Raw genomic sequence first — 26,414 nt, 5'->3', positions numbered from 1 at the left:
GATTTGAAATCTTTGAGCTAAACATAGGTAGTATAGAGAATGTTTCAACAGTTTGGGAAGCCTCAAAAGCCTACATAAGGGGGAAATTGATAGCGCACTTAGCTTTGAAGAAAAAGGAAAACCTAAATAAGATTAGAAAATTGGAAGATGAAATTAAATTAAGGGAAAATGATTTGGCACTGAAATTTTCAGAATCTAAATATCAGGAACTATGTAAACTTAAGTTTCAGCTGCAGGAAATCTACAATAAAAAAGTAGAATACTCCTTATATAGATTAAAAACTAATTTCTATGAGGGTGGGGAAAAGACGGGTAAGATATTAGCCAGACAAGTGAAAGGTAAAGACTCCTCAAGTCTAATTTCAGCAATTAAACAAGGGGATAAACTGGTAACCTCAACAGACAAACAAAACATTCCAACAGTATTATGAGAAACTATATACATCAACAGTATCTTGCGATGATAACCAAAGGGAGCAGGAATTGTTTTTCTCTAATATTGACATGCCCAAACTTGACATAGATCAAGCGAGGAAGTTAGAGTCACCTATAACAGAAGGAGAAATAAGGAAGGCTGTATCATTGATGAATACTGGGAAATCTCCAGGTAATGATGGATTTCCTGCAGAGTATTATAAAGAATACATAGACATTTTGGCCCCAGTGTTGGTTAAGGTGTATCAGGAGGCTTTTGAGAAAGGTCATGTACCACCAACATTTAATGAAGCTTTAATTTCTTTGATTCCAAAAAAAGATAGAGACGCAACAGACCCAGCAAATTTTAGACCAATCAGCTCGCTTAACGTGGATTGTAAAATATTGACCAAAGTATTGGCTCTGCGTCTTCAACAAGTCTTACCCAATATTATACATGAAAATCAAGCAGGCTTCATGAAGAATAGATCCTCCACAGATAACATGAGGAAGTTAATACATTTAATGTGGATTGCCCATTCTAAGGATGTTCCCATAGCTGCCATCTCTTTAGATGCCGAGAAGGCTTTTGATAAGGTAGAATGGGGCTCTCTCTTTTCTGCTTTGTCACATTTTGGGTTTGGTCCCTGTTTTTCTCAGTGGGTAAAGATATTATATAAAGAACCAAAGGCAGCAGTAATAACCAATGGACTAATATCACCCTTCTTTTGCATCTCTAGAGGGACCCGTCAAGGGTGTTCCTTGAGCCCCCTACTGTTTATAATTTTTTTAGAAACTCTGGCTGTCAGTATTAGAAAAAATACAGGTGTTAAGGGAGTTGAGTGTGGTGGCCAAGAACACAAACTATTGTTATTTGCGGATGATATTCTAGCTGTGGTGATGGACCCTGGGACATCCCTGCCATACTTGATGGAAACTATTCAGTCCTACTCTAAACTGTCAGGTTACACAGTTAATTGGAATAAATCCGAGGCAATGCCATTAACTTCATTATGCCTCCCTCACATGGTGGAAAAATTTAAATTTAAGTCGGTATCCAAAGGCATCAAGTATCTCAGTGTTAAACTCAGTCAAGATCTGGGAGAGCTGCCTTGGCTAAATTTTAATCCTCTATTACAAAAAATCAAAACAAATCTGGAGAAGTGGGTGAGGATTAAACTTGCGTTGTGGGGGAAAATTAATATTATCAAAATGATAATCGCTCCTCAATTTAATTACCTATTAATGATGTTGCCAATCACGATACCACCCACTATTTTTAAGAAATATGATGTGGTCAAACAGTTTCTATGGGAAGGCAAAAAACCTCGGATCAAACTAAGTAAACTTTGTTCTTCTAAGGAAAAAGGGGGTTTAGGGTTACCAGACCCAAGGTTATATGCCATATCTTTTGAAATGGCTAAGTTGGCCAAATATTGGAAACTGACAGATAACAGGTTTGACTGGATGGACATTGAGAATGAGTTGTGTTCACCATTTAGTGTAAAGGAGATACTCTCTCAGCGCAGTGACATAAAAAGTCCAGTATTAGTCCACTCTAGGGAAGTATGGGCCAAAGTACATCAAATGTATAAGGTTTCACACCATGTACAGCCTTACGCTTCATTATGGCTTAATCCTGCCATCCATATTGGTAAAGTGTCAGTGTACTGGAAGCAGTGGCACTCAAGAGGTATATGTATAATAGGAGATCTATACAAAAATGAACAATTTATGTCTTATGAGGAATTAATCAGTCATTTTAAACTAGAAGGGAAACAACATTTCTGGAAATATTTACAAATCAGGGATTGTGTAAATTCCCGAATTAGTAACTCTTCAGAGAATTTTATTATGGAATATATGAAAATGCCACTGGATCGCTGCACAGCTTCACAATTTTACAAAATAAATTTTTCTGTAAGTGAGGAGTCCACTAATGTGAAGCTGTTGTGGCAGAGGGATCTGAGAATAAATATTGCTCAGGAGAAATGGCTGGATATGCTGGCAGGCTGTGGGAAGTATGTAAAAGAGGCACGAGGGAAGTTCACACAGTACAAGATTATACACAGATACTATCACACTCCTGTGAGATTACATAGAATGAAACTGTTGACTGACAATAAGTGTTGGAAATGTAAAACAGGATTGGGAACCTTCTTGCACTGTATATGGGAGTGTACATTAGTGGCTCCATTTTGGGCAGAAGTTGTGAACTTCCTGAGTGAATGGAGTGGCTTAGCAATCCCCTTGACTCCTGTGATGTGTCTTATAGGGGACAGGTCTCAGTTACCAAATGTATCTAAAGGAACATTTTCTGTTATCATGGTGGGCCTGACTACAGCTTCCAGAGTGACTAAGACATTGGAAGACAGCTATGTCTCCTAATCTGAGGGAGTGGTTGGCTGCAATGGTGGAGACAGCGTCCTATGAAACTATGCTCTGCAGGCTGAAAGGCAAAGAAGAAGGGAGGAGCTCTTGGGAACTTTTTTGGAGCTACACAAAGCAGACCAGAGCCTAAATGCAGCACCCTGCATCATTCATTTGGTGGACTTGTTTCTTTTCCTATGGATTCCTTATGTGTCATGTTTGTTTGGATTTCACAATCCCTCCTTTGTGTATGAGAGGATGTCAACACCAAAACACCAAAAGAAAAAACGTGTATCTTGAACCTGTACTTATTTCTGTGTCTGAAAAATTCAATAAAAATTTAAAAGTGACAAAAAAAAAAGAAACCCCTTTAAAGACCTGGATCTTAGGTGGTGTTTACATTAGACCGTATCAGCGGATCATCAGATTAACGTTTTTAAAACGATTAGCGTGCACACAGCAACGTCAATGCACGGATACGCTCGGCTCCGCAGGCATCCTGCGCTCCAAATCACTCCGCCCTGAACAGCGAGTGCCCTCTGGAGGGTGTGCACTCCGGCCCTGCGCAGCTCACAGAGTGCGCGAGTGAAGTGCACGAGCAGTGATTCGGGACTGAGCTGCTGTGTGTGTGATCTCAGTGCATATCGGGCATGCGCGTCACTTACCACTTGCAAGTGGAAGGATGGCAAGCCTAAAGACAATCATAACTACACAATGGGCAGTATTTGCATCAGTATTTGCAGTATTTTCATACTTTTATACTCTTTAATGAAAAGTGATACAAGGCGGAAGTCCGCGCCGTTTTTCAGCAGTCGCGTCACATGACCAACGCCAGCGAATCAGGAAGGTGGATGTCACAGTGACGTTGTCCAATGACGACGCCAGCTAGAGCTCAGCACAGCGTATCCGCGTATTCTCAATGTTTACACAGCACCGGACCAGACAAGATCTGGATTGAATACGTGGACCCTGGCGGATTCCCGTTTCCCGGCGTTTTAATGTAAACGGACAGTGCATCCGTGAAGAAAACGAGACAGATATGGTCTAATGTAAACTTGGCCTTAGTTAAACAAGATGGAGAAGTGATCATGGCGCATTGCAACTGTATGGCTGGGTAAGAATTTTGTCGTGACCTTCATGCATATGGACTGAGTGAGGAGTAAACAAAGAAACAGCTGGGGACTTTAGCGCTTCATGACTAAAAAAAGTACCATAAAATAATGACACATAGCAAGAAAAGTACTTGGAAAACACTAATGACATAGCTGAGAAGGATATACAAACCTTTCATGAAGTGATCTCTGCAAACTCGAGCATGCTTTGACTTGACTCCCTTCGATTTCAGTGAGAGGTTCAAAAGCCACCTTTCTCAACATCTTTGTGAAATCCTGTGTTTGTTCACCTATTTTTATTAGTTCACAGGGAACCCTGAAGAAACTTTTCAGTTTCACGGTTTGATCGATTCGAACAACCTAAAACAACGCAAGTGTAAGGCATTTTTCATGCGAGCAATGCACCTTCTCAGTACAAATGCTTTGTCAACTGAGCTTTGGTAGACCACCAGCTAAAGTTTTGAATAACCAATGAAGCGGATGTGATGTCACGTGAAACCCAGCAATTGATGGCACACAGCTCAATAATGTTGAAAGCTTCAAATACCTAGGCAGCATCATATCCAATGATGGATCACTCGACAAAGAAATCACTGCAAGAATTCAGAAAGCCAGCCAAGCAGTTGATAGACTTTGGATAAAAGTCATGCAGCATAAGAGAAATCCGCCTTGCCACCAAGCTGAAGGTATACAATGCAGTTGTCCTTTCCTCATTACTGTATGGATGCAAGACATGGACCCTCTACCGATGACACCTCAAGCACCTGGAACAGTTCCACATTCAATCTCTTAGATCAGTCATGTGCATTCACTGGCAAGATTGTATCACAAACCTCTAAGTCCTGAAAAGAGCCAATACAACTAGTATAGAATCAAAAATCCTGAAGACTCAACTGTGTTGGTCCAGCCACATCATCCACATGAAAAAAAAACCAGAATCCCCAGACAGCTATGGTGAATTGGCTCAAGGAAAATGGAAGAGAGAGTGACCAAGGAAAAGATACAATGACAACCTGAAAGCTTATCTGGACTGGACAAACCTTGAACCTACTCAGCTGGAGGCGGCAACAGCTGACCGCAGTGGGTGGTGCATCATCAGCAAAGCAGCTGTCAAGAGATTTGAAGAAGGTCGATGCCAAAGAGGCAATGCGGCAAGAGAGATATGACATACTGTAGCAGCTGCCCTGAACTACCTGAATGGACCCCCTTGCTCCGTATGCAGCCAGATACAGTGGGGCAAAAAAGTATTTAGTCAGCCACCAATTGTGCAAGTTCTCCCACTTAAAAAGATGAGAGAGGCCTGTAATTTTCATCATAGGTACACTTCAACTATGAGAGGCAGAATGGGGGGAAAGAATCCAGGAAATTACATTGTAGGATTTTTAATGAATGAATTAGTAAATTCCTCAGTAAAATAAGTATTTGGTCACCTACAAGCAAGCAAGATTTCTGGCTCTCACAGACCTGTAACTTCTTTAAGAGGCTCCTCTGTCCTCCACTCGTTACCTGGATTAATGGCACCTGTTTGAACTTATCAGTATAAAAGACACCTGTCCACAACCTCAGTCACATTCCAAACTCCACTATGGCCAAGACCAAAGAGCTGTCAAAGGACACCAGAAACAAAATTGTAGACCTGCACCAGGCTGGGAAGACTGAATCTGCAATAGGTAAGCAGCTTGGTGTGAAGAAATCAACTGTGGGAGCAATTATTAGAAAATGGAAGACATACAAGACCACTGATAATCTCCCTCGATCTGGGGCTCCACGCAAGATCTCACCCCGTGGGGTCAAAATGATCACAAGAACGGTGAGCAAAAATCCCAGAACCACACGGGGGGACCTAGTGAATGACCTGCAGAGAGCTGGGACCAAAGTAACAAAGGCTACCATCAGTAACACACTACACCGCCAGGGACTCAAATCCTGCAGTGCCAGACGTGTCCCCCTGCTTAAGCCAGTACATGTCCAGGCCCTTCTGAAGTTTGCTAGAGAGCATTTGGATGATCCAGAAGAGGATTGGGAGAAATGTCATATGGTCAGATGAAACCAAAATAGAACTTTTTGGTAAAAACTCAACTTGTGTTTGGAGGAGAAAGAATGCTGAGTTGCATCCAAAGAACACCATACCTACTGTGAAGCATGGGGGTGGAAACATCATGCTTTGGGGCTGTTTTTCTGCAAAGGGACCAGGACGACTGATCCGTGTAAAGGAAAGAATGAATGGGGCCATGTATCGTGAGATTTTGAGTGAAAACCTCCTTCCATCAGCAAGGGCATTGAAGATGAAACATGGCTGGGTCTTTCAGCATGACAATGATCCCAAATACACTGCCCAGGCAACGAAGGAGTGGCTTCGTAAGAAGCATTTCAAGGTCCTGGAGTGGCCTAGCCAGTCTCCAGATCTCAACCCCATAGAAAATCTTTGGAGGGAGTTGAAAGTCCGTGTTGCCCAGCGACAGCCCCAAAACATCACTGCTCTAGAGGAGATCTGCATGGAGGAATGGGCCAAAATACCAGCAACTGTGTGAAAACCTTGTGAAGACTTACAGAAAACATTTGACCTCTGTCATTGCCAACAAAGGGTATATAACAAAGTATTGAGATGAACTTTCGTTATTGACCAAATACTTATTTTCCACCATAATTTGCAAATAAATTCTTTAAAAATCAGACCGTGATATTCTGGATTTTTCTCATTTTGTCTCTCATAGTTGAGGTATACCTATGATGAAAATTACAGGCCTCTCATTTTTTTAAGTGGGAGAACTTGCACAATTGGTGACTGACTAAATACTTTTTTGCCCCACTGTATGTGCATCAGACTTTGGCCTCAGAAGCCACATGCGTATCCACCACCCCTGAGACACTAGTTGCACAACAGAAGTCTTCCTCGGCACCCTAGTGACAACCAAGAGACATAAGACCAAGGTGCGTGTCTATAAGACCTGTGTTCTTACTGCTCTTCTGTACTTTTCTGAGACATGGTCAGTGTACCGCAGACATCCCAAAATGGCTTGAGCACCTTCACCAGAACTGTCTGAGGTGTATACTTGATATCAAATGGCAAAGTAAGACCCCAGACATAGATGTTCTCGTCAGAGCTAATTGTGGGAGTATTGAGTCTTTCATTATAACTTCAATTGTGTTGGGCAGGCCATGTGGTACGAACGGAGGATGATAGACTCCTGAAGCAACTTTTCTAGGGTGAGATGCAGATTGGTAAGCGTCCTAGGCACAAACCCAGGAAATGGTTCCAGGACTGCGTTGAAATCAAGCTTAAGGAACTTGACAATGACATTTCTAAGTGGGAGGCATTAGCTTTAAATAGAATAGTATATAATATAAATAGAATTAAGAGTACAAGAAGGCTGCAACATGTTTGAAGAGAGACGCTGTACACAAATGATTGAAGTGTCAACTCAGGAAAGGTGATCATCTGCACCTTGCTGAAAATATAAAAAGAGCTTGAGGTGTGAAAGTTGTGGTCGCATACTACTTCTCAAAGCTAGGTGTATTTGAAGTCTCATGATAGAGTGAGTTCAATTAACATCCTGCCCCCCAAGGCCTGGTGAAGCTACCCGTGTGGTGTGCAGAAAAACTTGCAAGTCAACATCTGGTCTTAAAAGGCATATAACAGTGTGCAAAGATCACATTCCTAAGATAACTCAAATCAATCCTGTGAAAATTACAACACGTATCTGTCACCTGTGCTACAAAGTATGCAGGTCGGCAGCAGAACAGCAAAATCATCTGAGACACCATGCACGGAGGACGGATGCTGAAACAGCCCAGGATGGAGCTCAACGAGCCAGCTATCATCTGTGAAGATGGAGCAATCATCTCTCGCTAATATGGAAAACATTGCCAACCAAAGCGCCACTTGCCTGGCCAGCAGGTCTAGTTTTGTCCGTTTAAGGTGCATCCACTCCTGATGGTGCCGCTTCCTTTGCTTATGCGGGTCTTGGTGCAACTGGAGCCACTCCTCCTCAATGTTGAGCAGCTCCCGGCTGCACTGACACACTCAGCCAGCTGTACTCTGGCTGCCTGCAGCCTGGGAAGTGGTCAGCTAAGATGGTTCAGGAGATGAGGCAGCAGGACCATGGGGGGAGCATTGTGGTCTGGGGTGGTGATGGGATAGATACTGCATCTCCTTCATATGCCAAATGCCATACAGCTGCATGCCAATTTATAAGGGAAATTAAGCTTTTGATTGGTAACAATGAAATGAGCAGGCACAAGGAAAACATTTACTTAATTATTTAGTTTATTTGCTCATTCTTGTGTGTGTGAACATTTGTTCATTTAATTTATAAAAAAAAAAGGCAAGCATGGAATAAAAGCTTGCCCCTCAAACCCCTTTAGTCCATCACAGTTTGCAGAGGACTATGAAGGCAACTCCATGTGTAATGGGTCCGGGGTTCTCCTCATGGGAGACCCACCCAAAGGGTGGTAACTGCAGCAAGTTTTGTTAACTGCAGGCTAAGTTTACACATGGGACTGAGTCTCTGGGGATATAACCAACTCACTCCAATGGCTGAAAGTGTGGAAGTGGACCTAGATTTTTTTTCAGTGGACCAACAGGTGAAGAGAAATAACTGGTGGACCCTGGTTTAAGTTCATTTGAGTAGTGTCCTACAGCTAAGCATCCCTGGTGAATCTGTTTCATCACCAAAGATGTCAAAACTAGATTATCGACTGAAGTAGCAACCGCAATTATTAATAGCTTTGTCGAGCCTAAATGAATTACACAACAGTAAATTCCAATATCATTTTCACTGCGGACAACACTGATAACTCAGCAACAGTTGAGCTGTCAGACTGCAGGCACTCTCAGATGTATGTGCAGGGAAGAGTGGGGATGCAAACAGGAAGCACACCCAAATCAGAAAGCAAACTTGAAGTCAGAAAGCAGGCAGGGGTCAGTTGATTGGTAAACAGAATAGTAGAGAGTAGACTAGAGTGTGAAACAGGTAAATGTCGTAAAGGTCCAAGAAACTAGAGGGCGGGCAGGAAAGGTTCAGTATGACTGGCTAAACACAGAACGATACTTTGCACTAAAGGTGAGAGAGAAAGCTGGGCTGCCAACTCTCACGCAATGAGCGTGAGACACATTTGATTGTCTTCACACACTCACACGCCATACCTCCAATGTCTCACGCTAGAAAAAAACCTAGTTTATCTATCTAATCTAGGCTATCCATTGCGTCGCGCCAACCACTTGCGATTGATCAATTATGCCTTACGCACGGCTAAACAGGCAGAGAGGTGTTCCCTTCTGTACACACTCCCCTATGGTAGGTGGCGCATCTAATGATGCTGCACTCGCCGGAAGTTGGATAATTGCCTACCATCAATTTAGAGGAAGAGGAGAGAGAAGGTATCCCAGTTGAAGACGGGTGTCTCAGACAGGTTTGTACATATGCATGCCAATGTGTGGTGTTACTGGCGTAATTATGAATTTATATAAAGTTTCTTAATCGTTTTAGCCTATAAGTGTTGAGAATATTTAATACCATATTGAGAGCTGTGTACTAGGCATGCTAAATCATTATAGGCCTACTGCCATGCCACAGCCTCTATCTTCCCCAACAAGCAGCACGGGAGAGCACCTCCTTAGCACATGTTTATTAAGGCACATTTTTAGTTTGTTTACTGTACGTTATACTTTATGACTTTATTTGAAGCCATACTGGAAATGTTGTAAAATAAAGCAAGTAAGAGATAATATTACAAATGCAAGAAGAGCCATTAGCCACCATACCTATTGTATGGGAAGCCATGTTTGTAGTTCGGTTGAAGTTTTGACTCACAACACCATTACTGCAAAAAGAGGTTGAACAGTATTATGATGTCTTAAGCTCAGTCCTACAAAGTGTTCCAGCACATAATTTCTTTGTAATTCTCACTGATTTTAATGCTCGACTTGGACCAGAAGATGTACCCTTTTCGTTTCATCCCATCTCTAACAGAAACAGAGAATTGCTTGCAGAATTTATGACGGAGCACTATTTAATTGGATCCCACACTCAATTTTGCAAGAAAAAGAGGAGACTTTGGACTTTACAAGATCAAGGGTCTGGTGAATGCTGACAGCTTGATTACATATTAGTACATTGGAAATGGAGGAATTCTATTCAAAACTCCCAAGCATACAGCGCCTTCAGAACAGTAGGATCAGATTACAGAGTTGTCATCGGAAGAATAGAAATCCCACTGGCAAGTGAAATATGATTGTAATGCATTTTCGTTAAATTCTGATCTCTAAACAAATTATGCAATGGAAGTTCGGAATAAATTTCAAGAGTTAAATACAATTGAAAATATTATTGACCACTATGAACATTTTTTCAAGCGAATTATAAGGCAATGAAAGAATTTTTGCCAGTGAAAATAAAGGCAAAGCATTCATCAAGATCTTTATATCCAGATATTGTAAGAGCAAGACAACATGTAGCTGAGGCAAACCAGAATCTGAGCCAAGAATGGAATTCACACAAGGTTGAAGAATTAAACTCTGCAAAAAGGATACTCTTTGATACATACAATAAATTAAAAGAACAAGAACTAAAATAAGTGACTAGGTGAGTAGAACATTGCCATAATGAAGCAAAATCAGAATCAGAATTACTTTATTAATCCCCAGAGGGAAATTCAAATTTGCTACAAATCTCCTGAATCAGAGAAGAAGCAAACATGTCTGAAAATAGGAGATGAAATCGTCTTAAAAAAGAATAAAAATAAAATAAAATCAGTTTAAATAAATAAATATGGAGAAACTTGCCGCATGAGCTATGAAATGACAAGGCATAAGAAAACTAAGAAAGGACAAATCTGTGAAGCCAGTGCACAAGAAAGGGTAAAATCTTGGTTTAACCATTTAGCTCAGGAAAGCACCAACAGTGGACAATGAAAATGAAAGCATTTCAACAGTAATTAATGATCTAAATATCGAAGATGGTCCATTTACAAACGATGAGCTTCAAAAAGTAAAAAGAAAATTAAAGAACAGAAAGAGTACAGGACCTGATGGTATACTACCAGAAGTAATGAACAACTTTGATTTTGATAACATTATTTTGGAGTTTTGCAACAACGCTTTAATGAATGGACTAAAACCTAAGCTTCTTCTTTTGGCTGCTCCCAATTAGGGGTCGCCACAGCGGATCTTTCACCTCCATTGCTCCCTGTCTTCCCCATCCTTCTCTACCACACCTGCCACTTTTATTTCCTCTTTCACCACATCCATGTATCTCCTCTTTGGCCTTCCTCGTTTTCGTTTGCCTGGCAGCTCCATCCTCAACATTCTCCTTCCCACATGCTCTGCATCTCTTCTCGGGATGTGCCCATACCATCTCAGTCTCATCTCTCTTAGCTTAATTCCCAAACTCTCCACATGTGCTGTCCCTCTGATGTGCTCGTTCCTTATCCTGTCCAACCTTGTCACCCCCATCGCAAACCTTAACATCCTCAACTCCGCCACCTCCAACTTTGCCTCCTGTCCCTTCGTTAAGGGTACGGTCTCCAATCCATACATCATAGCTGGTCTCACTACTGTCTTATACATCTTATCTTTCACTTTTGCTAGGACTTTCCTATCACAAATGACTCCCGAAATCCTTCTCCAACTGCTCCACCCTGCCTGCACTCTCTTTCTCACCTCACTATTACAGCCTCCATTTTCCTGCACAGTTGACCCCAGGTACTTGTATTCACCAACTTTGTTTACATCTACTCCTTGCATCTTCACTACACTCTCATCCCCATTCTCATTGATGCACATGTATTCTGTTTTGCTACTGCTCACCTTCATTCCTCTTCATTCAAATGCATACCTCCATCTCTCCAAACCCAACTCAACCTCCTTTCTACTTTCACCACATATATCATCTGCAAACATCATGTTCCATAATGACTCTTGCCTCACTTCGTCCATCAAGCTATCCATCACTGTGGCAAACAAGAAAGGACTCAAAGCAGATCCTTGATGAAGTCCCACCTTCACCTTGAGCCATTCAGTCATTCCAACTGCACACCTCACTGCTGTTTCACTGTTCTCATACATGTCTTGCACCACTCTAATATACTTCTCATTCACTCCACACTTTCTCATACAATACCATAACTCATCTCTCGGCACTCTATCGCATGCCTTCTTCAGGTCTACAAACACACAATGTAGCTTTCTCTGGCCTTCCCTGTACTTCTCTATTAACATTCTTAAAGCAAAAATTGTATCCGACGTGCTTTTCCTTGGCATAAACCCATACTGCTGTTCACAGATTGCTACCTCTCTTCTCGATCTCGCCTCCAATACCCTTTCCCATAGCTTCATGGTGTGTCTCATCAATTTTATCCCTCTGTAATTACTGCAGCTCTGTACATCTCCCTTATTCTTGTATATTGGGACTAGTATGCTCTCCATTCATTTGGCATTTTCTCATTCTTATTAAACAATCTCGTTAGGAACTCCACAGCCATCTCACCCAAACATCTCCAAGCCTCAATCGGGATACCATCTGGTCCGACTGCTTTCCCAGTCTTCATTCTTTTCATGGCTGCCCTCACCTCATCCTTACTAACCAACTCTGCTTCCTGATTTGCTGTCTCCAACGAATCTGGCCTTTTCTCTCTTGGATTCTCCTCATTTAATAAATCCTCAAAGTACTCTTTCCACCTTCTTAATACACTCGCTTTGTTTGTCAGTACATATCCATTTACATCTTTCATCACTCTTACCTGCTGTACATCCCTCACTTCCCTGTTTCTCTGCCTAGCTAGTCTGTACAGGTCTTTCTCTCCTTCTTTGGTCTCCAGTCTTTCGTACAACTCCTGGTATGCATCTGCTTTCACCTTCACTACCGCTCGTTTTGCCTTCTGTCTTGTCTCTCTGTATAACCGCCTGCTTTCCTCGTCTCTCTGATCGTCCCGATTCTTCTTTGCTAGCCTCTTCTCTTTTATAATTTCCTGCACTTCTTTGTTCCACCACCATGTCTCCTTGTCTTCCTTTCTCCTTCCCAGTGACCATCCTAGCACCTTCCTTGCTGCCTCTCTTATTTGTATAGCAGCAGTATCCCAATCTTCTGGCAGACTTCCATTACCACTCAATGCTCGTCTCATTTCTTCCCTAAACTCCTTCTGATGTTCGACCTCTTAGTTTCCATCACTTAATCTTCAGCCCCACTATTTCACACTTCCTCTTTTTCATTTTCAAGCTCATCCTGCACACGACCACTCGATGTTGTCTAGCTACACTCTCCCCTGCCATCACTTTACAGTCTCCAATCTCCTTCAGGTTACCCCTTCTGCAGAGTATGTAGTCCATCTGTGTAGATCTTCCTCCACTCTTAAATGTCACCCTGTGCTGCTCTTTCTTCTTAAAGTATGTATTGACAATTGCCAAATTCATCCTCTTTGAAAAATCAACCACCATTTGCCCTTCCACATTTCTCTCTCTTACACCATATCTGCCCATCACATCCTCATTTCCTCTGTTTCCCTCACCAACATGTCCATTGAAATCTGCTCCTCCCTCGGTATACTTTCTACCACTTCATCCATCTTTTCCCAGAAAGACTCTTTCTCTTCATTTTCACATCCAACCTGTGGGGCGTACGCACCCACAACATTGATTACCACTCCTTGAATCTCCAACTTCACGCCTATCACTCTATCTGACACCCTCTTCACATCAATCACACTGCTGACCAACTCTCCCCTCAAAACTAACACCATTTCTCTTTCCATTGACTCCATAATAAAACAACTTGCATCCACCTCCAATGTTCTTGGCCTTGCTTCCTTTCCACCTCGTTTCCTGCACACACAAAATGTCCAACTTCCTTCTTTCCATCATACCTGCTAACTCTCTCACTCTGCCAGTCAATGTTCCCACATTCAGTGTTCCTACCCTCAATTCTAAGCTCCTTCCCTTCCATCTTTCATGCTCTCTCCTAACACGCCTCCCCCCTCTCTATCTCCTTCTCCGTTTTGACACAACAGTAGCATACTTTCCACCGGCACCCTGTTGACCAACAGTACCGGAGGCGGTCGTTGTTAACCCGGGCCCCAACCAATCCTGTATGGTATTTCTCTTTTCAATCTGCATGTTAGATTTGGCACAGTTTTACGCCAGATGCCCTTCCTGACACAACCCTCTCCAATTTATCCGGGCTTCAGACTGGCACCAAGAGTACGCTTATGCACCCCCAGTGGCTGGACTAAAACCTAAACAATGATCATTATTAAACATACAACCTGTCTCAAAATTAGGTGATTTCTCTTTAACAGACAAATATAGAGGAATAAGTCTAACTTGTATTATCTCCAAGCTAATGAATTGCATGGTCCTAAACTGCATCAGAGAAACGCTTGACTCTCACTTAAGATTTAATCAAAATGGTTTTCGGAAAAGCCATTCAACGCTCTCTCAAATTATAGCACTCCGTAGAATTATTGAGGAAACAAAAAAGAACAAGTCTGCTGTCCTCTGTTTCATTGATTTCAAGAAAGTGTTTGATAGTATCCGCAGAGGTGTCGGATCCTCAAAGCCTATGACATTCCACCACGTCTCCTCAGTACAATCGAAATGATGTACACAGACACTCATGCAAGAGTCCTCTCTCCAGATGGACTCACAGATGAATTTGAGATCAAAGCTGGTGTGTTGCAAGGCAATACCTTTGTACCGTACCTCTTCATTATTGTTCTTGATTATGCTCTACATAATGCTATCAGTAATCAAGAAGTCGATCTAGGGTTTACCATCACACCTAGATGTTCCTCTAGATATCCAGCAGTGGCAATGACAGATCTTGACTATGCAGAAGATATTAGTTTGTCTAACACAATGAAACAAGGGTAGCATGGTGGTGTAGTGGTTAGCACTATCGCTTCACAGCAAGAAGGTTCTGGGTTATGAGCCCACTGGCTGACTGGGGCCTTTCTGTGTGGAGTACGCGTGTTCTTCTTGTGTCTGCATGGGTTCCCTCTGGGTGCTCTGGTTTCCCCCGCAGTCAGAAGACATGCAGGTTAAGCTAATTGGTGGCTCTAGATTGACCGTAGGTGTGAATGTGAATGTGAATGGTTGTTTGTCTCTATGTGACAGCCCTGTGATGATTTGACGACTTTTCCAGGGTGTACTCCGCCTCTTGCTCATAGTCAGCTGGGATAGGCTCCATCTTGCCCGCGACCCTGCACAAGATAAGCGGTTATGGATAACGGATGGATGGACAATGAAATGAGCACAGCAACTTCTGACAAGTGTAGAAAATGAATGTGAGAATTTAGGACTTCACTTGAGTGCTTAGAAAACAGAATTCATGACTCTCAGTGTGCCATCTCCACACGTCCACCTTAAAACTGCTGAAGGGCTAAACATCAAAGAAGTAAATGACTTAAAATATCTTGGTGCTTGGGTACAATCTTCTGAGCAAGACATAAAAATTAGAAAAGCTTTAGTGTGGAAAGCTCTGAATAAAATGAAAACTGCTTGGAAATCTAATTTAGCGTAGTGTAAAGCTGTCATTTTTCATTGCTACAGTCGGAACAGTGCTATTGTATGGATCAGAAAGTGGGACTTTAACTAACAAAACAAATTGAACAGTCACTAAATGGTATTTATACAAGAATGCTAAGAACAGTACTCAATGTCAGATGGCAAGATCACATTCCAAGTACAGTTCTGTACAGAGAACTACCATCTATTTGCAGCAAAATAGCTGTCAGGAGAATGGGTGATGCTGGTCACTGTCATCATTCTGAGACTGCAGCCAACAAAATCTTACTGTGGGAATCTGTGCATGGTCAAAGGCATCGTGGTAGACCAATGAAGACATATACTGACTTACTGAAAGATGATATTGGTGACAACATGAAAAGGGAACTCACAGCATGTATGGACTATCGGGATGACTGGCTTGTGAGACAGCAGGCTCACCTGTAGGCAGCCTAAGTAAAGTAAGTTGGAATAAAAAATGTTATTGTCCAAAAATGCAAAATAGTTTCAATTATTAATTACCACATTATATACGTAATGCTTAACAACGATACAATACATTAAAATATTTTAAGCACTTTATATTTCATTGGGTTTTCGTTAAAAACAAATGCCATGTGACCTCATTTGACTGCATTTTGCAACTACTAATGTCTTTAGCAACTACAGCACAAATGCTTTGAGCAACTACTAATGCTTTTTGCGAGGATGCACATTGCAAAGAAGCTCTTAGCAAAGTTGCTCTTAAGACTCCTTCTTATGAGTGAGTTCAGGAAAATCACGTACAGACACAACGTTCGTTACTTAAGAGCGTCTTTAAACTCACTCATTAGCCCTAAAGTGCAACGTTGTCAGGAAACCTACCCCAGAGTTATTTTAACCGCATAAAGGGGACCTACACAAAATTAGGCAGGTGATTTGAATGTTATGGTTGATTGGTGTATACTAAAATTATACACTCTCTCTCTCTCTCTCTCTCTCTCTCTCTCTCTCTCTCTCTATGTGTGTGTATGTATGTGTATATATATATATATATATATATATATATATATATATATATATATATATATATATATATACACAAGTGTTTTCCTGGGAAATACCCCACTCATATTTTTCATACGAACTACATCTGGGGCATGGAGAACCAAAACTGTGACATACTGTAAATCTCTATATGTCACTTGCGAGGAAATTGATGAATTGTTTTGATAAATTTGTGTGTTAAATGTTTGTGAATGTGTCTGTATAATAAAAAGAAAATCACACATTGGCTTGAAGATATGAAGTTTATCTTCTCGTGTTGAAGAACTCACATTTTTCATATGAAATACTGTACATTACGGATCTGAGTGACATTTTCCGATATTTCACTTTGATGATGTCACTCCCAGTGTTTTCCCACTGTCTTTACTTGCATTGTCAAAATGGCGAACCAGTCCAAAATTAAAATTATTTTGATTAACTTGTGTATTTTTTGTGGATATGTCCATATAATATAAAGAACATTACCCAGTGGTGTGAAGATATGAAGTATATCTTCTCGTGTATTTTCAACACATTTTGTTCACTCACTCGTGAAAATGTTCACTACTCAAAGATAACCTTCATATCTTCGCACAACCGTGTAATATCCTCTGTATACTATTCTAAAATATACCAGAAGTCAAAGTGGTTAAATGTCAAAAGAAAAAAAACCTGCTGAACCAAATGTATCAGCCTAAATGCACCAACTTGTAAAAAATCATTCAAATCAAATTCAGATGATCTATTTTTTGCACCACAAGCATATGTCAGATGCCATGTTTCAGTATTAAGTCTAGAAACATCACTGCTTATGAGATTGTTTATGGGTTTATGTTTAACATGTATTTGTTCTAATTACACATTTCTACTAATTTGTATTAATTACTTGAAACAATCCTATTTTTATGTGTTCAAACTACAATTCTGTTTTTCACACCTCTTTGAAAAAGTGCTGGTGCTCATGGGTGTGACTCCACCCTGTGGCTTGCACAGGAAGCAATGCATAATAGATACAATTTCTACTGCTTGAGCAAACACTGTGCAAGAACATGACTAGTAAGTCAAAAAGTTCTAAGCCAAATGAAAAAAAAAAATCTTTATTTATGAAAATAACAAATAACTAAGGTACAGTTAGGTCCATAAATATTTGGACAGAGATAACATTTTTCTAATTTTGGTTCTGTACATTACCACAATGAATTTTGAACAAAACAATTCAGATGCAGTTGAAGTTCAGACTTTCAGCTTTAATTCAGTGGGTTGAACAAAATGATTGCATAAAAATGCAATTATTGACAAATTAAATAATTGTAAATAAAATGTTCATTTCTAATACTTGGTTGAAAACCCTTGGTTGGCAATGACTGCCTGAAGTCTTGAACTCATGGACATCACCAGACGCTGTGTTTCCTCCTTTTTAATGCTCTGCCAGGCCTTTACTGCAGCGGTTTTCAGTTGCTGTCTGTTTGTGGGCCTTTCTGTCTGAAGTTTAGTCTTTAACAAGTGAAATGCATGCTCAATTGGGTTGAGATCAGGTGACTGACTTGGCCATTCAAGAATATTCCACTTCTTTGCTTTAATAAACTCCTGGGTTGCTTTGGCTTTATGTTTTGGGTCATTGTCAATCTGTATTATGAAATGCCGACCAATCAGTTTGGCTGCATTTGCCTGGATTTGAGCACACAGTATGTCTCTGAATACCTCAGAATTCATCCAGCTGCTTCTGTCCTGTGTCACATCATCAATAAACACTAGTGACCCAGTGCCACTGGCAGCCATGCATGCCCAAGCCATCACACTGCCTCCGCCATGTTTTACAGATGATGTGGTATGCTTTGGATCATGAGTTGTACCACGCCTTCACCATACTTTTTTCTTTCCATCATTCTGGTAGAGGTTGATCTTGGTTTCATCTGTCCAAAGAATGTTCTTCCAGAACTGTGCTGGCTTTTTTAGATGTTTTTTAGCAAAGTCCAATCTAGCCTTTTTATTCTTGAGGCTTATGAGTGGCTTGCACCGTGCAGTGAACCCTCTGTATTTACGTTCATGCAATCTTCTCTTTATGGTAGATTTGGATATTGATAGGCCTACTTCCTGGAGAGTGTTGTTCACTTGGTTGGCTGTTGTGAAGGGGTTCCTCTTCACCATGGAACTTATTCTGCGATCATCCACTACTGTTGTCTTCTGTGGGCATCCAGGTCTTTTTGCATTGATGAGTTCACCAGTGCTTTCTTTCTTTCTCAGGATGTACCAAACTGTAGATTTTGCCACTCCTAATATTGTAGCAATTTCTTGGATGGGTTTTTTCTGTTTTCGCAGCTTAAGGATGGCTTGTTTCACCTGCATGGAGAGCTCCTTTGACCGCATGTTTTCTTCACAGCAAAATCTTCCAAATGCAAGCACCACACCTCAAATCAACTCCAGGCCTTTTATCTGCTTAATTGAGAATGACATAACGAAGGAATTGCCCACACCTACCCATGAAATAGCCTTTGAGTCAATTGTCCAATTACTTTTGGTCCCTTTAAAAACAGGGTGGCACATGTTAAGGAGCTGAAACTCCTAAACCCTTCATCCAATTTTAATGTGGATACCCTCAAATGAAAGCTGAAAGTCTGGACTTTATGTCCATGTCCATTATATAAATATAACCTGAATATGTTTCAGTAAACAGGTAAAAAAACAAAATTTGTGTCAGTGTCCAAATATATATGGACCTAACTGTATTTCTCTCCATTTAAATCTAAACACTTCTGCAAGCGATGTTTCCATTGGAGAATTCCTTCTTTGTATTCCTTTTTTGAATTCTTTTGAATTCCTTTTGAAATTATAACATCTGTCTTAGAGCTTTTTGATTCACACCCCCCCCCCCCCCCCACACACACACACACACACACCTTACAACATTTATCAACTGATGGAGAATTAAAAACAAAGTGCAGTACCCTGAAACAAACCAAGATAATAGGTTTCCCTTGTTTGCATAATGATAGTTGGTGGATAACTTTGTTAAATATTGAGGCTAGTATGAAATATTTTAGGAAAGAAAATGCTTTTTTAAACCAGCATCATTTATTGCAAAAGACACAGTTTTCCATGATATTGCATCCTATGGCGTAAAAAGTAATTAATATATAATGTTATCTAAAACACATTTGTTGACATAAAATAAAGAGCTTTTAAGGAAAAGTAACTAAAGCAAGTAAACAAATTTAGCGACAACGCTTTAGTAAGAGCTACAATATAATTCCCAGAGATCCTTAAGGGTGTGTCCACATAGCATTTTTTCTGAGCACAAGCATCTTTTTTTTTCTTTTTTTTCCCATTTGTTCCCAATGAGGAAAGAGCATTATGTGGCAAGAGTGTCCCCTCTGCAGCCTGTTGGATGGGGCAGGTCAAAATGTCACACACTTACCATATAAGGAAAATTACAGCATCCTAACCCAAATCCTAACCATAACCAATGTATGTCATCGCCTCCATGTACGGTAAGTGTGTGACATCTTGCTCCACAAATAGCCCCACCCTGCAGACTTGCAGCAAGAGGTACTTGCATGCCACCACCTACAGAGAAAAAGCACTGCACCCAGTGTTTTTTAGAGAGTGCTGGGCTGTTTTTGTGTGACTGTTCCAAATGCTTTGAGTTGAAAATCTCTGAACTTTTCAGGAAGGCACTGGTGTTGTCATTGTCACTCTTTTCAGGCAACCAATCCTGCGGTGGCTCCATTTCAGGCAACCAATCATATAGTGGTTAATGGTGATCTCATCTCATCTCATTATCTCTAGCTGCTTTTTCCTGTTCTACAGGGTCGCAGGCAAGCTGGAGCCTATCCCAGCTGACTACGGGCGAAAGGCGGGGTACACCCTGGACAAGTCGCCAGGTCATCACAGGGCTGACACATAGACAACCATTCACATTCACACCTACGGTCAATTTAGAGTCACCAGTTAACCTAACCTGCATGTCTTTGGACCGTGGGGAAAACCGGAGCACCCGGAGGAAACCCACGCGGACACGGGGAGAACATGCAAACTCCGCACAGAAAGGCCCTCGCCAGCCACGGGGCTCAAACCTGGACCTTTTTCTTGCTGTGAGGCGACAGCGCTAACCACTACACCACCGTGCCGCCCATTGGTTAATGGTGATATGTTCTCAAAATATTGTTGTCAGACAACAAAATCGACACAGTATGGGAGTGATTTTTTGATGACATGTTGGGGTGAAGCACCTCTCTCCCCCCAAAAAAAACCCCTGCTATATGGACACACACCCTAAAAGTGCATATCAACCAAATAATATTTATGGAATTGTGCAGAACTATATATAATACTTTAAAATGTAGGAACAAAACAAATAAATGACAAATAAATGCAAAATAGTTAGTTAGTTAGTTAGTTAGTTCAGTGGCAGTCACCTTTTATAGAAAGAGTATCCCTAGGGAATGAGTGAAAAAATATGCAAATGCTACAAAAAAACTTCAAACACACTGTTTAAATATTAGGTAAAAAAAAACATGGTTTATAAAAAAAAAACTATCTACAATGAGGAAGGAAGAAACAGGCTGGCTTCCTCTTCACCCTGAAAGAAAGTGAAATATGAACAAAAACATGAGAAGTAAAAATGGGTGCAATTTCATTTTGAAAGCTATAAGTTTGAATTGGCCCGACTAATGGATCTTTCTGTGTGTTTAGCATCTGCTTTCCCAATAGAACCAGTACGAGCTGAATGGAAACTCTCTCTGCGGACATCACTCATTTCTGTATCCACCATGCTGTGGTTTTGCAGCTTGAACATCTGTCTCATCTTTCGACGGAAATCCTTTGAGGCTAAATAGTAGATAAATGGATCCAAGCAGCTGTTGATGCAGCTAAGTGAGAGGGACAGCTTATAGTACATGTACAGAGATTTTTCATAGTAAAGCTTTGCTACTGTGTGGGCCAGGAGTAATATGTTGTTGGGTGCAAAACAGACAGTAAACACAAATAAGACAATAAAAGCCAAGCGCACAGCACGACCTTTCTGGTTGCTTTTGGAATTTTTGATGAGAGCACGGATGATCCTGATGTAGCAGTACACAGTTATGATGAAGGGACAAAGGAATAGTAAGCCAAACATCGCAAACAGGAAGGCTGCCCAGTGTGTGACTGATGGGAGCATGTCCTTCTTTAGAATGTCAAAGCAGGTGGTGATATTGAGCTCTTGCACGTAAAATGTTAGATCCGTCTTCTCCAGAGGGCTGAGAACTGCTAGAACAATGCCCCACATAACTATGCATACAAAAATTGCATTCCTGATCTTCACATTTGTCTGTCTGTAGCGCATAGGTTTCACAATACCTATGTAGCGCTCAGTGCTGATAGCCGTCATCGTCAAAATGGAACAATACATGTTAACAAAGAAGGTGACTGTAAGTACGTTGCACATGCTTGAGCCCAGGGTCCAGTTGTTGCCTTGCAGTTGGTACATGATCTGGAAAGGGAGTGCTAAGCCCAGTGCCAGGTCAGTGATGGTGAGGTTGATCATAAAGATGATGGAAGGGGTCTTTGGGTATGTGCGGAACAACAGCAGCCACATTGAAAGGCCATTCCCACTAAGGTTCACCAGGGTCACAATGAAATAGATGAATGACATAAGGTTAACAGACCATTTGGTCTGAAGTATAGACAGAGTCACATTGTCTATACTACTGGCGTTGGCACTCATGTTTGAGGTTATATTTCTCCCCTGTACAGAAAGACAGAAAAAGTGATGTAACATTCCACGTTATTATACCCTATTTGTGAGCAACCCACATTGTCTCTGAAAATATATACAAGATGTTTGTGCATGTCAAGCAATGGCAATATTTTTATTAATGTAGTTCAACAGCTAAATTAGACACAAATAATTTCTAACTTCTGCATTTGTTTTATTGTATTAAGCCTAATCATGTGTAAGCTTTTATCACTCAAAAGAAAAATCTGTTTTTTTTCACAGTTTCTTTCACATGTTGATTTCACACATCCAGCAGATGCAGCTTGATGTTATAGTGCAGAGAGGTATGAAATACAGGATGTGCAGAAGTGCTGGTTGAATTCTCACGATATGAGGTTCTTAATCTTCCAATGCATCTTGCTTATGCATTAAGGAAGCCTCACCTTATCTAAAAGCTTAATAAACTGCCATTCCATGCACCAATATCTGATTTTAATATTACTCATATATTTTTGCAGCATGCATAAATATTCTTGCATCTGCACTGATTTTTTTTTTTTTGCACTGATTTTTTTTTTCTACGGGAAGGACCGTGGTTTCATACGTGGCAGTTGTCATACCAGTTACACAAACTGTATGGCTAGTCTATATGGTTTTGTATTCATTTATGATTGTATTATATATGTGTTATTATATTATGAAAATATTAATTTGATTTGATGATTTAATTTGTTATTACTACTTCTTTACTTAATATGACAGCCATTTATGTTGTCATTTAGCAGGACATTACCATATATAAATAAACTACATTACTCATGCATTTATTTATCAGCACAAACCCTTGTGTCTGGCAGGGTTTTGGCTTGCTGATTGTCTTTAGACTGAAGTCTATCAGTATAAAGATAAGTTTTCAAATTAAACAATAATGTCCTAGTGTAAGTCACTTTCTTTTGATGCATGAATCAACTACACGAGATGGTTTTTGTGATATTTATTTGCAAACACGGGTAAGTGTCTATGGAGATACAAGGTTACATACAGGGCATACACTGAGACAACATACAGTGGGGTCCAAAAGTCTGAGACCACATTGAAAATCTGGGATTTTATTAAAATCAAAACTGGAAATAAACAGAAAGTTTTAGAATTTTGAATATTCTAAAACAACAAAAGGACATGTTCCCCATCTCGACCATTCAGTATTAAAAATGTTGCACAATTTCTAGGTTGCTATATAAATATAAGCAATTTTGCGATATTGATCATGTGAAGGCGGCACGGTGGTGTAGTGGTTAGCGCTGTCGCCTCACAACAAGAAGGTCCGGGTTCAAGCCCCGTGGCCAGCAAGGGCCTTTCTGTGAGGAGTTTGCATGTTCTCCCCGTGTCCACATGGGTTTCCTCCGGGTGCTCCGGTTTCCCCCACAGTCCAAAGACATGCAGGTTAGGTTAACTGGCGACTCTAAATTGACCGTAGGTGTGAGTGTGAATGGTTGTCTATGTATCAGCCCTGTGATGACCTTGTCCAGGGTGTACCCTGCCTTTCACCCATAGTCAGCTGGGATAGGCTCCAGCTTGCCTGCGACCCTGTAGAACAGGATAAAGCGGCTAGAGATAATGAGATGAGAGGATCATGTGAACTCCTTTTTCCAAAAGGCCAAATTATCCATGAGTCTTATCCCTTACATTGAATCACATGTTGAGACGACACTGATGGATTTGATCTTAAAGGGATCATAAGGTTTTGCACAAATTTGTGGAGTCCATGCCAGCTCGAGTGCACACTGTCATTAAAGCAAAAAGGGGACATACCTAATACTAACAAATTCTGAAATTTATGTAAATGTTTCAAAAAACTTATTTTCTTTCAAGTTATGCTTGATAATATCATTTGTAATGAAAACCTTTGTGTTAAATTGAAAAATAATGCCAAACAGAGGCATTTTCACTAGTGCTCTTAGACATTTGGATCCCGTTGTATATATTTTATTACATTAAAGTCTCAGTACATTGCAAAAAATGATATCTTTGCAATTAAAAATATTATATATTGTGTGTATATAGACAACTTCCAATAAAATCTCTCTCTATTAGATTGTTTTAGACCTTCCCTGATTTCACCCTGTCTCTCGCCTGAAGTCAGGTGGGATTGGCTCCAACTTCCCCCACGACCCTGACAGACAAGCAGCATAGATAATGGGTGGATGGATTGATGTGTTAAAACAAATATAAGTTCACTCAGTAGATTTCTAGATATTCTTACTACATAGTAGATAACACTTCCCTTGTTTAAAAGAAACCCATTTCTCTTTTTTGCACTGTAGTTTTACCATAATTGTATTTAGCTTTACTTTGTTTGTGTTCCACAGTGGTTACAAGGGAAGACTTCAATAACTTGCTTTTTTGCTGAAAAAGCTGATAGCCTCGGTATGTCCTAGATTTAATTTCTTTCAAGTATGAAAGGGGAAGCACAAAACAAAAAGAAGCGTGCCACTTATTTCCACATGATTTTTATGATTTACACATTGTGCTACTCATTCTCTAGCACAATTCACTTCACAGTCACAGAAAATCGCATCACCTTTCACATACTCTATTCCTCAGTATAATGTATAAGCCAAAAAAAACCCCATTAATTAAATCAACATGACATCAACTTGATTACAGTTTTTTAAATTCATTAATCCTTAGCAAATAAACAGACTGATTTTTCAAAGTGTCTTCATGTTTGTGGAAGTTACTTCCACTTCACTTACCCAACTGAGCACATGTAGACTCCCACGTGTATCACAGGCCGTTATTGTGCTTTATGACTGTTACATTCAGGAAACAGCTTCTTCTCGATCTGTGCCTCTTAACAGAGACAGGAAGTGCGTCAGCTCAAGCTTTAATTCATAGTTCAGGCAAGATTTATGCATTTAGTAAGGCAAATAAAGAGATGAACACTGTTCAAATCAGCAATACAGCACAGCTCAAGCAGTTCATTTTGTTTGATGTTGAAACTTTATAAACTGTGCAGTGTATGGTGCAGCATGGATAGAACGTGCAAAGAAGAATCTTTTATTTTTATTTTATTTCATTTTTGTGGAACCACGCTGTCTTTTAATGTGAAAAAAAAAATTCACAATGAAAATTGAACCCACCATCATTTTTACTGTAGCACCTGATTATCGGTTATGAAGTTAAAGGAAATGTTCTTTTAAAATGTACAAAGGTGAGTAAGGATGTGGGAAAGGAAGACGTGCCACACTAACCATAACATGCACAAATTACACGTTATACCATCAACAGATGGCATTGAGACATCATCTGCACTAAAACAGAAGTACATATAACTACTTCAGTTGTCGAGGGTTTTATCTGATCTCATTTCATTTTATTGTAAAATGGAATAAAATCTAATTCATATTAATTTGTAGCTTGTTTTTAGTGTGTGTTTTAAAGATTTTGAATTTTAATCCTGCTAGATGGTATGGGACTTGAGGCCCTTGAAGTAAAAAAGCTGTGTGTGTATATATTACACACACACACACACACACACACACTAGCAGGTTACCTGGCGTTGCCTGGGTTTTGCCAAATTCTGGGTTGCCCCCAGGCTTCCATGTCAAATCTGTTGAGGATCTGTCGAGAAATGATGTTAACCCAAGACAAACAAAAATTCAAACATCCACCAACCAGGGGCCCACCGGGGACCCCCTGGGGCCCAAATATGGAATTTTTGAGTTCTGCTAAATTGTAGCTATCTCCTGTGCCTACGTGCCAAGTTTAGTGAAGATCTGTCGAGATTTTGTGTTGATAAATGTTATGTGAAAGTCATTGAGGGAGGGGGTGGATTAGGGTCGCGTACCTAAACGTAACATCAGGTACAGGTACCGGTACAGAGGTTTAGGTACAGGTCCGGACTTGTACCTGTACCTGAACAATTTGACAAATTCTTCTGAACTTCTTCAATAATGACAGAAACATTAATAAACTGTTGACAACTTGTCAGTATCTTTATTCAAAGAAAACCAAACATAACTAGGTTTCCTACCTCACTTCTCAGTCACCTTATAGTTAACTTGGGACAAAAAGTCATAAGTTGTCTCACAGCGAGAAGTGACTACACTAGAGTACTACAGACTACGCGCAGTCCACGGCCTTTAACTTATGCGGCAAAATTACACAAAGCAACAAAGGCTGCCAATGCCAGCAAAGGAAAAATGGCTGATCTGCTTTTGAGTCTTTTTGACCAATCAGAACGCTGGATCAGCCAAGCTCTCGCAATGTCTCGTGAGACTGTGGCGAGAGGATCGCA

At 40.5% G+C, this 26,414-nt stretch overlaps 1 protein-coding gene across 2 annotated transcripts; it reads right to left on the bottom strand.

The window, feature by feature from the left end:
- Nucleotides 1-10,675: 10,675 nt before the first annotated feature.
- On the bottom strand, nt 10,676-24,949 carry p2ry8 (P2Y receptor family member 8). 2 transcript variants are annotated; one of them, XR_009655369.1, is made up of 3 exons: nt 24,871-24,922; nt 15,786-15,845; nt 10,676-15,089 (listed from the first exon to the last, which is right to left on the bottom strand). XR_009655369.1 is itself a non-coding variant. In XM_060929790.1 (2 exons), the coding sequence occupies exon 2, from the start codon at nt 22,121-22,123 to the stop codon at nt 21,065-21,067; it is 1,059 nt and encodes a 352-aa protein (XP_060785773.1). In that variant the 5' UTR covers nt 22,124-22,144; nt 24,871-24,949; the 3' UTR covers nt 19,492-21,064. The 2 variants fall into 2 exon arrangements, 1 of the variants encoding a protein (XP_060785773.1); XM_060929790.1 differs by lacking the exons at nt 10,676-15,089; nt 15,786-15,845 and adding an exon at nt 19,492-22,144 and having other exon boundaries at nt 24,871-24,949.
- Nucleotides 24,950-26,414: the final 1,465 nt, after the last annotated feature.

The sequence above is a fragment of the Neoarius graeffei genome, chromosome 9, assembly GCF_027579695.1.
Source record: "Neoarius graeffei isolate fNeoGra1 chromosome 9, fNeoGra1.pri, whole genome shotgun sequence".
Taxonomy (NCBI): domain Eukaryota; kingdom Metazoa; phylum Chordata; class Actinopteri; order Siluriformes; family Ariidae; genus Neoarius; species Neoarius graeffei.
Note: the sequence above shows the minus strand (reverse complement) of the source record. Positions and strands in the feature narration are given on the sequence as shown.

Bases quoted from the DNA above. Each gene is read 5' to 3' on its own strand.
- p2ry8 (XM_060929790.1), bottom strand. From the start codon at position 22,123: ATGAGTGCCAACGCCAGTAGTATAGACAATGTGACTCTGTCTATACTT.